At 39.6% G+C, this 14,655-nt stretch overlaps 1 protein-coding gene and 1 non-coding gene across 6 annotated transcripts in view; one reads left to right on the top strand and one right to left on the bottom strand.

Annotated features, from left to right (window-relative positions):
- The window catches only part of CFAP43 (cilia and flagella associated protein 43), a 111,065-nt gene that overhangs the window by 72,696 nt on the left and 23,714 nt on the right, over positions 1–14,655 (bottom strand). For all 5 annotated transcript variants that reach the window (XM_060099904.1, XM_060099912.1, XM_060099921.1 and 2 more), the window contains 3 exons: positions 12,364–12,431; positions 10,657–10,788; positions 6,208–6,324 (listed from right to left, as the gene is read on the bottom strand). In XM_060099904.1, the coding sequence (XP_059955887.1) occupies positions 6,208–6,324; positions 10,657–10,788; positions 12,364–12,431 (317 nt within the window). The remainder of the gene's footprint in view (positions 1–6,207; positions 6,325–10,656; positions 10,789–12,363; positions 12,432–14,655) is intronic.
- TRNAR-UCU (transfer RNA arginine (anticodon UCU)) lies at positions 14,061–14,133 on the top strand. The gene has a single exon. It is a non-coding gene; the product is annotated as a tRNA-Arg (tRNA).

Raw genomic sequence — 14,655 nt, 5'->3', positions numbered from 1 at the left:
TTCTGAATTCTTTTTCAGATAGACTGCCTATTACCTCTTCATTTGTTAGGTCTGGTGGGTTTTTATCTTGCTCCTTCGCCTGCTGTGTGTTTTTCTGTCTTCTCATTTTGCTTATGTTACTGTGTTTGGGGTCTCCTCTTTGCAGGCTGCAGGTTCGTAGTTCCCGTTGTTTTTGGTGTCTGTCCCCAGTGGCTAAGGTTGGTTTAGTGGGTTGTGTAGGCTTCTTGGTGGAGGGGACTAGTGCCTGTGTTCTGGTGGATGAGGCTGGATCTTGTCTTTCTGGTGGGCAGGTCCACGTCTGGTGGTGTGTTTTGGGGTGTTTGCGGACTTTTTATGATTTGAGGCAGCCTCTCTGCTAATGGGTGGTGTTGTGTTCCTGTCTTGCTAGTTGTTTGGCATAGGGTGTCCAGCACTGTAGCTTGCTGGTCGTTGAGTGAAGCTGGGTGCTGGTGTTGAGATGGAGATCTCTGGAAGATTTTCGCCGTTTGATATTATGTGGAGCTGGGAGGTCTCTTGTGGACCAGTGTCCTGAAGTTCGCTCTCCCACCTCAGAGGCACAGCACTGACTCCTGGCTCCTCAATTTGGGATGATTTGTTGTCTATTCATGTATTCCACAGATGCAGGGTACATGAAGTTGATTGTGGAGCTTTAATCCGCTGCTTCTGAGGCTGCTGGGAGAGGTTTCCCTTTCTCTTCTTTGTTCTCACAGCTCCTGGGTCTCAGCTTTGGATTTGGCCCCGCCTCTGCGTGTAGGTCGCCGGAGGGCGTCTGTTCTTCGCTCAGACAGGACAGGGTTAAAGGAGCAGCCTCTTCGGGGACTCTGGCTCACTCAGGCCGGGCGGGAGGGAGGGGCACGGACTGCGGGGCGTGCCTGCAGCGGCAGAGGTCGGCGTGATGTTGCACCAGCCCGGGGCGCGCCGTGCATTCTCCCAGGGAAGCCGCCCCTGGATCCCGGGACCCCGGCAGTGGCAGGCTGCACAGGCTCCCGGAAGGGCGGTGTGGACAGTGACCTGCGCTCGCACACAGGCTTCTTGGCGGCGGCAGCAGCAGCCCCAGCGTCCCACGCCCGTCTCTGGGCTCCGCGCTTTCAGCCGCGCCTCACGCCCGTCTCTGGAGCTCCTTTACGCGGCGCTCTTAATCCCCTCTCCTCGCGCACCAGGAAACCAAGAGGGAAGAAAAAGTCCCCTGCCTCTTCGGCAGCTCCAGAGTTTTCCCGGACTCCCTCCCGGCTAGCTGTGGCACATTAGCCCCCTTCAGGCTGAGTTCTCGCCGCCAGTCCCAGTCCTCTCCCTGCGCTCTGACCGAAGCCCGAGCCTCAGCTCCAGCGCCGCCCGCCCTGGCAGGGGAGCAGACAAGCCTCTCGGGCTGGTGAGTGCCGCTCGGCACCGCTCCTCTCTGCGGGAATCTCTCTGCTTTGCCCTACCCAGGTATGTGGGGAGTTTCTTGCCTTTTGGGAGGTCTGGGGTCTTCTGCCAGCGTTCAGTAGTTGTTCTGTAGGAGTTGTTGCACGTGTAGCTGTATTTCTGGTGTATCTGTGGGGAGGAAGGTGATCTCCGCGTCTTACTCTTCCGCCATCTTACCCGGAAGTCAGAGCAACCTTGTTATAATCACTTAGCTCCAGAAGGATTTTTTATTGATTCTCTGGGATTTTCTACATAGACAATCAGGTCATCTAAGAACAAAGTTTTATTTCTTCCCTTGCAATCTTAATACCTTTTATTCCCCATGCCCCTCCACTTTTTTTGGTCTTATTGCATTTAGGACTTCCAGTTGATTTCATTAAGGTTTTCTTTTTTAAAGATGTCCTTTATCAGACTGAAGAAGTTACCCACTATTTGTTGTTTGCTGAGAGGTTTTGTTTTGTAATGTTATTATTAATTATTTATTCAATTTATTATTTAACTTATTCAATTATTATTCAATTTATTAATAAATCAATTTATTCAATTTATTTGATATAGGCTCAGATTATTTATTTCTCCTTGTATGAGTTTTGGTAGATTATATCTTTCAAAGAATTGGTCCATTTCATCTAAATTATCAAATTTGTAGGCATAGAGTTGTTCATAATATGGTTGGCCCTCTGTATCTGTGGGTTCTGCATCTGGAGAGCTGACTGTACTATGCCATTTTATATAAAGGACTTGACCATTCATGGATTTTGGTATCCACGGGGAGTCCTGTAACCAATCCCCCATGGATACTGAAGGATGACTGTACTCTTTTTTTTTTTTTTTTTTGCGGTACGCAGGCTTCACACTGTTGTGGCCTCTCCCGTTGCGGAGCACAAGCTCTGGACACGCAGGCTCAGCGGCCATGGCTCACGGGCCTAGCCGCTCTGCGGCATGTGGGATCTTCCCGGACCGGGGCACGAACCCGTGTCCCCTGCATCGGCAGGCAGACTCTCAACCACTGCGCCACCAGGGAAGCCCGACTGTACTCTTTTATTATCCTCTTAATGTCCCTGGGGTCAGTAGTAATGACCCCTCTTTAATTTTCATTTCTGATGTTAGTAATTTGTATCTCCTCTCTCTCTCTCCCTCTTGCCCCCACTGCCTCGTTAACTTGGCTAGAAGTTTATCAATTTTATTGATCTTTTTAAAGAACCAGCTTTTGGTTTCTTAGATTTTCTCTACTGATTTCCTATTTTTAGTTTCATTGCATTCTGCTCTCATTTTTATTATTTCTTTTCTTCTGCTTACTTTGGATTTAATTTTGGTTTTTTTTCTATTTCCTAAAGTGGGGGCTTAGATTATTGATCTTAAACATTCTTCTTTTCTAATATATGCACTGAATGCTATAAATTTCCCTCTAAGCCCTGTATTCACTGCAAAATCCCATAAATCTTGATATTTAGTATATTCATTTTCATTTAGTTCACATTTTTAATTACTCTTAAGAGTTCTTTGAGCCATGTGTTAAGAAGTGTGTTGTTTACTCTCCAATTATTTTGGGGTGGGGGGAGTTTCCAGCTACCTTTCTGTTATTTACTTCTAATTTAATTCCATGTAGCCTGAGAACGTATTTCTTTTAAATGGTTAAGGTATGTTTTATGACCAAGAATGTGATCTATTTTGGTGGATAATTCATGTGAGCTTGAGAAGAATGTATATTATGCTATCATTTGATGAGGTAATCTATAGATGTCAATTAGATCCAGTTGATTGATGGTATTGTTCAATTCACCTATGATTTTGATCTTCTGCCTGCTGGTCTATCTCTCTGAAAAATTTCTTTTAACATTCCTTGCAAGGCAGTTTTGCTACTGACAAATTCCCTCAATTTTTATTTGTCTGAGAAAATATTTTTTCCTTCACTTTTGAAGGATAATTTTGCTGGATATAGAATCCTGGGTTGTTTTTTTTTTTCTTTCAACACTTTAGATATTCACTCTACTTTCGCTTACATGATTTCTGAAGAGCAGACCACTGTGATTCTTATCTTTGTTTCTTCAAGGGTAAGGTTTTTTTTCCCTTTGGATTTTTTCAAAATTTTTACTTTGTTTTTGATTTTCTATCATTTGAATATAACAAGCTTTGGTGTAGATTTTTTGGTATTTATCCCGCTAGTGTTCCCTGAGCTTCCTGGATCTGTCATTAATTTTGAAAAATTCTCAGCTATTATTACTTGAAACATTTCCTCTGTTCCTTCCTTCCTTTCTTCTCCTTCTGGTATTCCTATTATGTGTATGTTATACCATTTATAATTGTCCCATGTTCTTGGATATTCTGTTCTTTCTTTTTCATTCTTTTTTCTCTTTGCATTTCAGTGTTGAAGGTTCTACTGACATTTCTTTAAGCTTATTCTTTCCTTTGCAATATTCAGTCTATTGATGAGCCCACCAAAGGCATTCTTCATTTCTGTTCCACTGCTTTTTATTTCTAATATTTCTTTTTTTCTTTCTTAGAGTTTCCATCTTTGCTCATATTATCCAGTCATTATTTCAAGTTGTCCACTGTTTCCATAAGAATCCCTAGTATATTAATCATAGTTTGTTTTAAATTTCTGGCCTGGTAATTACAACATGTCTGTCATATCTGAGTCTAGTTCTGATGCTTGCTCTGTCTGTTCTGTTGTTGTCTTTTAGTATGCCTTATAATTTTTGTTCAAAGCTGGACATGATGTACTGGGTAAAAGAATATGAATTAAATAGGCTGTAGTGTGAAGTTTTATGTTTATCTGGCTAGGAGTTAGACTGTGTTTACTGTTTGCTGTAGCTGAATGTGTCAGAAACTAAAATTTCCTCTGGTGTCCTTGTTTTGGTCTGAGATGTGCAGTTTCTCCAGTCGTAATCCCCCTGGGTACTGGCTCTAGTGGTGGTTTCTACTTCTGGGCATCTGCTCCAGTAAGCTGTAATTCTTTGCATCTGCCTGTCTGTCTCTATAATTTTGGGGGGAGTGGTTTTCCCTATGACCTCAATTCTCTGATGGGTCTAAGAGGAATTGTTGATTTTAAACTTATTCAGCTTTTTTCTTTTTAAGATATATTAATTAATTAATTAATTAAATTTATTTATTTTTGGCCGCATCGGGTCTTTGTTGCTGTGCATGGGCTTTCCCTAGTTGCAGCAAGTGGGGGCTACTCTTCATTGTGGTGTGAGGGCTTCTCATCGTGGTGGCTTCTCTTGTTGCAGAGCATGGGCTCTATGCACACGGGCTTCAGTAGTTGTGGCTCATGGGCTCTAGAGTGCAGGCTCAGTAGCTGTGGTGCACGGGCTTAGATGCTCCGCGGCATGTGGTGTCTTCCCAGACCAGGGCTTGAACCCATGTCCCCTGCATTGGCAGGTGGATTCTTAACCACTGCACCACCAGGGAAGCCCAATTCAGCTTTCTTCTTGTTGTGAGGTTCTTTACATGCTGGACTGGAAGCCCAAAGTTCATATTCATTTTTACAGATAATTTTGACTCTTTCGCAGGATCAAGACTGAAAGCAGCTTAAAGTAACTGCAATGTGATACAATTTAAATTCTGTTTCTTGAATACTAGGGAGTGGGTAACATGATACTATGGATCAAGTATCTAAATCCTAAACATGAAAATCTTGTATTATACTTTTTTATTGAGTTGAAACAACCCTAAAAACAGACATAATTCTTAGCAGAGAACATCTGGAAGAAAAATCACATAATCAGAATCTGAAGATTGGAAGAAACCTTAAGTGTTACCTATTCCATAGTCTATGTATTTTTTTATTTGCTAGAACTCCCAAAATCTTAATGGATTTGTTGATGAATCATATGAAAAGTGAAATATGTTTCTTGAGATCAACTAAAAGTAAGCAGTTAAACACCAGAAAAAAATTTTCTTTTCTGCATGTAGAGGGAAGGTTTTTTTTTTTTTTTTCTAAGTAGACTGAATACATGTTTTGTGCATGGCAACTATTTCATTTTCATTTTCAGATTGGGCTGCATCACTCTGAGAGGGTAAACACTAATAGTTTAATAAGTGTTGACAACTCATTAGCAATGAATGTGTTTAACGATCTGGCTTGGAAAACTTGGATGGTGAATACAAACAGGATGGCTCCTACAGGGAACTCTGCTCAATATCATGTAGCAGCCTAAGTGGGAAAAGAATTTGAAAAAGAATAGATACATGTATATGTATAACTGAATCACTTTACTGTACATCTGAAACTATCACAACATTGTTAACTATACTCTAGTATAAAACAAAAAGGTTAAAAAATAAAAACAAACAGGGCTTCCCTGGTGGCGCAGTGGTTGAGAGTCCGCCTGCCGATGCAGGGGACGCGGGTTCGTGCCCCGGTCCGGGAGGATCCCACATGCCGCGGAGCGGCTGGGCCCGTGAGCCATGGCCGCTGAGCCTGCGCGTCCGGAGCCTGTGCTCCGCAACGGGAGAGGCCACAACAGTGAGAGGCCCGCATACCGCAAAACAAACAAACAAACAAACAAACAAACAAACAGGATGGCTCCTAAGATTTTAATTGCTTTGGTCATGTTCAGAGACTTAATATTATGAAGTCACAATATGACGATGCCATTCTAACTGGGGAGTAGATTTGATGATGGAAGCAGTTGGCATTTCTACCACATCTTCAAGAGTACCCTTGGGGGACTTCCCTGGTGGTCCAGTGGTTAAGACTTAGTGCTCCCAATCCCAATGCAGGGATTTACAACAGGTTGCACATGAACTTCCAAAATCTTACCCATAAATCCTACTGTGAAACAATACAATATTCCTTACCATGCAGTATTCATTTCCAGGTGTGATAAAGTCTGTTGCCTGAAATTTCCCATCACAAGCTGCTAGGAGTTTTTCAAAGGTTGGCTCCTCATCAAAAGTGTAAATATAAATAGATCCCTGTAAATATACCAAAAAAGAAAAAAACAATGCAATTGTGTGTTCAGCTCAACAAATAGTTATTAAATGCTTACTGTGAACAAGGCACTGTGTGAGAAAAGATAGTGGGAAAGTAGAGATAAACTCAGTAAGGCCCTGACCTTGAGGAGCTTAAAATATAAATGTTTATTGATTCATTCATTCATTCCTCAATTAAAATAATCAATAAATAAGACTTTCTTCTTTTCTCCATTTCCAAGCATTTTTTTAAAGATTACAATACATAACAAAGCACTTTTTCCTGACTTTAAAAATAATGTCTATTTATGCAGAAAATTTGGAAAATGTAGAAAACCAGAAAAGTTGTTAAGATGAACTAACTTCTATCACATACTAGACCACGGTGGGCACTAACAAAAACTTTTAAATGTACATTTGTGAAAATTGTAGAGGTGTGGCTGAAGCTGTTACTTATGACTTGTTTATCATTCTCAGGTTCCAAATTCACCTCTCAAAAAAAATCTACCCTGTACATTATGCATCCCTGCCAAGTAACTATAATACGGTATGTTTACTTAACTAGCAATAAGAAGTCTGTTTTCAACTGATCACATGTTCTTCAAGTTTATTTAGGGTAAACATGAATATTTTTGCTCCTGTTTATCTAAAAAATACAACTCTGTAAAGTCTAAAATTTGGTAGGTATTTACTGATTTTACCTTTCATTCATTTACCTTTCATTAATTCCTTCAACAAATATTGAGTGGATACACTGTGCCAGACACAGCTCTGGATGCTGGGGCTGCATCAGAGGACAAAACAGACAAAAGTTCCCTGCCCTTATGGAGCTTACATTCTACTGGGGACTTTGGTCAATGAATAAGGTATCTAAATAATATATATTGTAAGTTAAAGAGCAATAATTGTAAGAAGAAAAAAATAAAGCAGGGAAAGAGGATATGACATGGCAAAATAAGAGGATGAAATTCTAAACTGAGTGTCCAAGAAAGGCTTTACAGAGAAGGTGTGTTTAGAGAAAAGACTTGAAGGAAATGAGGAAGGGATTCATGTGGATTCTGTGGGAAACGCATTCCAGACAGAAGGAACAGCCAGTGCAAACACTCTGAGGGAGGAGCATGCCTGGTGCGTATAAGCAAGCTGCATGATGACCAGCATGACTGAAGCAGGGTGAATAAGGAGAAGAGTCATGGGAGATAAGGCCAGTGTGGGGAGTGGAGTCCACATCATGAAGGGCTTTGTAAAGCATAGTGAAGATTTTGGCTTTTACTCAGAATAACATGGGGAATCACTGGAGGGCTCTGAGTAGTAGAGAGAGATGCTTTGCTCACTTTGGCTGCTATGTTGAGTACACATAGTCTATTCTACCATGTACTGAGAAAAGTATATTAAAATCTCCTATTGAGATCATGATTTTGTTTTTCTTTGTCATTTTGTCATGTTTTGCTTTATATATTTTGAGGCTATTTTATTTGGTACATATATATTTTAAAAGTTTATGTATTCCTAGTGAATTTAACCTTTTATTATTCTAAAATAAGCCCATTTATTCTTAGTAATGATTTTTGCCTATAAGTCTTTTTTACCTAATATTAACATATCTCCAAAGGCTTTCTTTTGGTTAATGTTTGCATGATATATCTTTTCCCATTTTCTAAATTTACTTTCAATTTTTAATTTATTTTCAATGTTACTGTCTTTTTTAAAATTTACTTTCAATCTTATGCTTTAGATATGTCACTTGAAAACAGTGCAGAGTTGGGTTTGGATTTTTTTTTTTTTTTTTTTTTTTTTTGCGGTACGCGGGCCTCTCACTGCTGTGGCCTCTCCCGTTGCGGAGCACAGGCTCTGGACATGCAGGCTCAGCGGCCATGGCTCACGGGCTCAGCCGCTCCGTGGCATGTGGGATCCTCCCGGACCGGGGCACGAACCCACGTCCCCTGCATCAGCAGGCGGACTCCCAACCACTGCGCCACCAGGGAAGCCCTGGATTCTTTTTTAATCAAATATGGTAATCTTTGCCTTTTAACTAGACCAACTATTCTGTTTTGTTTTAATTTGTAATTACTAGTATATTTGAGATTAAACATTACATTTTAATTCATGCTTTCTATTTTCTCACTTGTTTTGTATTTATTTTTCTCTCTTTTCTTACCTTGTTTTGGGTTGGGTTTTTTTAACATTTCACTTCCCCCCTCTATGATGTGGAAATTTCATCTGATGTTTCAGTTCTTTTATGGTTACCTTAGCAGTCAGAACATGCATACTTAGCTTATAAATATCAGAAGTTACTTAAAACATTTACTCTCTTCCCAGGAAATAAAATAAACTTGAAATACATTATTCCATTTACTCCTTTCCCTCCAACTTACATTATTGTTGTCTGGAATTTTAATTCAATGTAATTTTTAAACCCAACCTTGAATTATTTGTGCTGTTTTATACAGTCAGTGTTCACTTACATTTCTCTACACATTTACTACTGCTCTTCAATCTTTTTGTATCACAGTCCTTCCACCTGGGGTCATTTTCCTTCTGCCTGAAGTACATTCTTCAGAATTTTCTCTAGTGATGATGTGCTAACAAACTCTCAATTCTGGAGTGTCTAGAAAGTCTTTTTTTACCCCTGTACTGAAAAGTATTTTCCCTGAGTATAGAATTCCGGGTGGTAGTAACCTTATTTCACTAAATCAGGGGTCAGCAAACCTTTTCTATAAAAGGACAGCTAGTAAATATACTAGGCTTTGCAGGCCATATGGTCTCTCACAGCTACTTAATTCTACCACTGTAGTGTGAAAGCAGCCATAGACAATACATAAAAAAGTGGGTCTGACTGTGTTCCAGTAAAACTTTATTTACAAAAACAAGCAGCAGGCTGGTTTTGGCCCATGGTCTACAGTTTCCTGACCCCTGCACTACATGGAAGATCTCATTCCACTCTTTCTTATTTACATTATTGCCAGAGTAGTCAGCTGTTAGTGTAACTGAAAGTCCTTTGAAATAATCTGTTTTTTTCTCTGACTACTTTTAAGATTTTCTCTTTGTCTTTGGTTTTCAAAAATTTCACTTTGTTAAGTCTAAGTGTGTATATTTTTCCTGCTTGGGATTCACTGGGCCTCTTGAAGCTGTAAATTCATGTCTTTAATCAGTTCTGGAAAATCTCTCTTTAAATATTACCTCTGTCTCACTCTCTCTCCTCTTTGGGATTCCAATCAAATACATGTTAGATCTTTTCACTGTATCATTAATTTCTCTTACCCTCCCTTCTGTATTTCCCATACTTTTGTCACTTGAGCTCATTCTGGACAACTTCTTCTGATCTATCTTCCAGTTCATTGATTCTCCAGTCTTCTGTCAGACATATTCATTTAATTTTTTCTTTGTTAGTATATTTTTCTTTTTTAGAACATCTATTTGTGTCTTTCTCCCTTCTGTTATGTTACTTTTTTATTGTTTCCTGTTCTCCATAGATATTTTAAATTTGTCATTTATTAAAACATCATTAACACAGTTTAACTTCTGGTAATTACAGACACTTAAGTCTTTCCATATTTAAATTTAAATTTCTTTTAGGCAGAAAATCATTGAACTTTACTTGTAATTCATCTAAAATCATTGCCTAACAATATAAACTAATATATCCTGACCTAGGAGTCTTCCCAACAGTATAATTCAGGTAGGCATTTGATTTTATCCTGTATTTATTTCCCTCCCTTCCTTCTCTTACAGAACCTGTGTTTTCCTTAGAGAACCACCCATGACCCCAGTCTCAGTTCATGTTTGGGTGGATTGACTCTACCCAGGGTCCAAAGGTAGGCATGTGACTTAGGCCTGGTCAATGAGAGTTTAGAATCCCTCTGGACATAGTACTTGACCCAGGGGTAGAGAGGTGACCCAAGTTAGTACAATGAGTCTAGATTCCAGGACATTTTTTTCCCAACTGGTATCTTTCTACCAGGGTCACCAAGAGGATAAAAATACAAAATTGGAGTTGCAGAAGGCTCTCTTGACACCACAGGGGCGAGTCTGCATAGAAAAGGAGGAAGCACAGAGGAAACAGAGCCAAGATATGGCAGAAAAACAAGGCATGCAGCCTCATGGGAGCTCCTGGATTTATATCAATTCCTTGCTTGCTTTCAGTTATACACACAAAAACAAACAAACATCCCTCTGTTATTTAGGTCTTTTAAATTGGGTATTTTTTCATTTGCAAGCTAAAGAGTCCTGACTAGTAGTGTATCATTATGCAACACACTCTGTCCTTCATTCCTGTCGTGCAATGATGATAATAATAATAGCTGAAATTTCATGTCAAGAAACCACCATCTAGCATACCTTGTCTGTCTGAATCAGCAACATTCTGTAGCTGGGAGAAAACATCAAATGTTCCACAGGCCCTTCAACCTCAAGAAAATCCTCTACTTTGTAACTTGTATCTTTAATAAGAAAAGAATACACAAAGCCATCCTAGAGACCAAAAACAATGAGATAAATGAAGAAAATTAGACTTGATCAATGCATAGTATTCAATATACTTTCCTCATCAAACAAGCTAAGAATTATTGATTACCATCTACTATTCATTTTTGGAATCATCATCTATGTTTACATTATCTAGAATGCCGTGGTTTCTTACATTTAGCCAACTTTTAACCATGTTTCCTGGTCAATTTTCAATTTTATCTTTTGTGACACATTTTTCAATTACCTAAAATTTGACTGATCTCTCCTTTCTTTGAACTTCTTTAGCATTTATCTTCTTACCACATTCTTCATTATATAGGAGGTGGGGCAGATGAGGCAGAGTTTATCGTTTGGCTGGTATCCAGAAGTCTCCTTACTTCAAAGGCCTTAGCCTTAATGTATGTATAATCATCATTATGTGCATTTCCTAAATCTCTAAATGACTCAAAGGTAGGGAGTGTGCTGTTTATTTCCCTTGTATTTTCTTTTTTAGTTTTTCACACAGTGCTAGAAACAGGGCAAGTATCCAGTAAAAAGGGTTGGTTAAATGTTGATCAGTTAGTTGTAAACAGCTTTAGGTTAATTTAACTACTCTCAAGAAAAACGGCTGGGTTCAGACTTGAGACCTGGGGGAAGAAATGTGCAAGGTGCTTTCTCCAAGCCCATCATCATTCTCCATCCCTCACCAGAGCAGATGCTCCAATCTCTCCTTTAAACTAGGTTAAAAAAACACACCAAGGGTGGCCTTGAGAAGGACAAATGCAGACTAAATGTAGGAGGAAGTAGGCCGTTGCAAGGTTGGGGAGAGGAGATTACAAGCTACATGTAGGTTAATGAGTTCCAGATTGTTTCTTGTTGGTGGAGCTACATCTCTCATTCTGACATCATTGCCTAGCTGCCCTTAGGTTCCTGGAGATGTGATCTGTGGCAAAAGAAGACACAAAGCTAACAGGGTTCTGAGACAGCTACCAGTAGACTTGAGATTTTAGTGTAGGTTGGCTCCAAACCTTAGTATTGATTACAACCACATGGAAATGTAACTTGGTCTGGCCTCTGTTCATACTTACTGAGGCTGTGTGCCGTAATAAATGAGAGCAAGAACTTTGGAGTTTGCCACACCTGGGTTCAAGTCCCAGCTTCTCCACTTACTGGCTGGTGAACTCTGTAAGACTTGACTCCTTCGTGTGTGTGTGTGTGTGTGTGTGTGTGTGTTTGGGGGGTTGGATTTTTTAATCCTGTTTTTGCTTATTTGCAATAAGATAGACATATGATAGATCATTATACTGTTATCTCTAATTTTGTATATATTCGAAATTCTTCATAATAAAAAGTTTTACAATAAACATCTCCCCAAAACAGAATTTTAATTAATAATCTGACAGAACTTGACATCCCAAATTATGGCTCATCATAGAAAATGGCAGCAAATGGCAATTGTATATTTTCTTTTTTTTCTATTTGAAATAAATTTTTAACCATTTTTTAATTGAAGTATAGTTAATTTACAACGTTGTGTTAGCTTCAGATGTTTGTATATTTTCTTGAAAGCAATTAATTTTGAAGAAAAAAATACATTACAATTCCAGAAGCAAGCACGCCTCCCTTCTGATATGCCATGGTGACTGGACTGACAAGATTTCTTCCAACTTTGGAAAAGAAAAACAAGGTAAAACAGGTGACACGTAATTAAAAGTGCTGTACAGAGTAATTAATCTCACTTGCTTTCCTAGGACTATTCATTTCTTTGTAATTCTTCTTTCCACAAATCAACTTCCTATCAGGATATGTGCTATGCTTCTCAAACAATGCAGAATAAAAGCTGCTTTGCAATGACTACTGATGTAAATCACACAAGTTTTTTTCTTTTAATGTTCTGTATCATCAGATCTATGGAAGTAACATTGTGGAATTATATAGTTAATATATTTTCTTTTTTAGGAAAGCAATTATCAGAGATTTTAAGGGGTCAGAAAGAAAAAAGACAAAAACTGTATTATTATTAAGCTGTATACTTAAGATTTGTACATTTTATGGTACATACATTTATACCTCAGTAAATAAAACACAGTGGACTTAAAAAAGTAAAAAGAAAAAGTGATCTATTAGAACTTTGTTACTGGGGCTTCCCTGGTGGTGCAGTGGTTGAGAGTCCACCTGCCGATGCAGGGAACGTGGGTTTGTGCCCCGGTCCGGGAAGATACCGCATGCCGCGGAGCGGCTAGGCCTGTGAGCCATGGCCACTGAGCCTGCGCGTCCGGAGCCTGTGCTCCACAACGGGAGAGGCCACAACAGTGAGGGGCCCACGTACCGCAAAAAAAAAAAAAAAGAACTTTGTTATTAATAAAATATCGTCCTGGGGAAAGTAACAAAAGCATATTACCTTTTATGTAGATAAACCGCAAGAACTACAAGATCAAAGGCTCAGAGACATGTATCAGACTTTTACTTACTGAACACTACATGCTTGGCATTTTGCCAGATGCTAAGACACATACTGTCCTTTCCTTCAAAGATTATTCACCCCAGCAGTCTCTTCTTTCCAATCCAACTGCCACCAGAGTCCAGGTTGCTATGACTCCTGGCCTAGTCTAGGTGCCTGCTACTTATAGCCACCTGCTTCTAGGATTGTGCTTCCCTGAACTATGGATAATTAATCTCCCCAAGCACAATTCCAATTGGGGCACATCCCCATTCAGGAGTTGATGTCAGTCCACTGTCAGCTGAATTAAGTATAAATGCCTTAGTCAGACATTCAAGGTCAGATATGGTATCAGATAGATGTCCTTTGTTCCCCACTATTCCTGCATAACACTCGATGCTCCAGACAAACTGCACCACTTCTTTTTCTCAGCCTTCCCCATGTTTTCTTGTTTATGCAGATACCATTGCCCCAAATTCCACCTACCCTCATCTCTGTGAACCCATCCTTTAAGGGCTATTTTAAATGCCACCTACAAAATGACTTAACTTGGCAGTTTTCCCTCATCTGAATTCCCATAGCACTTTATGAAGTTCTCACATCTTAATTTTCCTGGCTGAAATTATTTATCAACTTGTCTTATTCTCTTTAATAAAATATAAATCAGCATCTTGAAGGTGCTGATTATGAGATTATATATTTGCCACCTATGTCAACTTGGAGGCACCTTGCTTAATGTCCTCCACATTGTAGAAGCTAGATAAATATTTATTTGAAAGTATTTATATCATGAAAATAATAAAAAATAGTGTACAGGAAGGAAATAGTGAACACTATAAGACTACATACAGGGACTTCCTTGGTGGTCTATTGGTTAAGACTCTGCACTTCTACTGCAGGGGGCGCAGGTTCGATCCCTGGTCAGGGAACTAAGATCCAGCATGCCGCGAGGTGTGGCCAAAAAAAAAAAAGACTACATACAACTAAGTCCTAAATTGTGTAAAACATTACAAGTGTGATAGGGATTTGGAAATGTGAAACGTTCTTTGATAATTCACTTTACAAACACACAGAAGTGCCAGTTTACTCCCTAGCAATCTCTGGAATCAAACTATAGAGCCAAGTTTGAGTAAGTCACAGTTCCTAACTTCAAAGAGTTGGTAACTAGTGGCAAAGACAGACAGGCACATGGGGCGTTGTAACAGCACAGGATGAGGTTCTAACAAAGAAGTGAGTCTGAGGAAACCCCAGATGGGGCACCTGATTTTGCCTGTAGGTTGGAGTGAGGACAGAGGAAGGCTCCAGAATGGATAATTTTCCAGGTAGACAAGGAAGAGAAGGGCATCCTAGACAAAGGTAACTACCAATGCCAGCAGGCAGAATTTAGAGAGAGCACAGGAATGATGAGAACTTCTAAAAGGATCAAGTGGGAGAGCTGAAACTGGGAAGAT

This window comes from Mesoplodon densirostris, chromosome 1 (assembly GCF_025265405.1).
Source record: "Mesoplodon densirostris isolate mMesDen1 chromosome 1, mMesDen1 primary haplotype, whole genome shotgun sequence".
NCBI lineage: Eukaryota > Metazoa > Chordata > Mammalia > Artiodactyla > Ziphiidae > Mesoplodon > Mesoplodon densirostris.
This window is presented reverse-complemented; position numbering and strand designations above follow the sequence as displayed.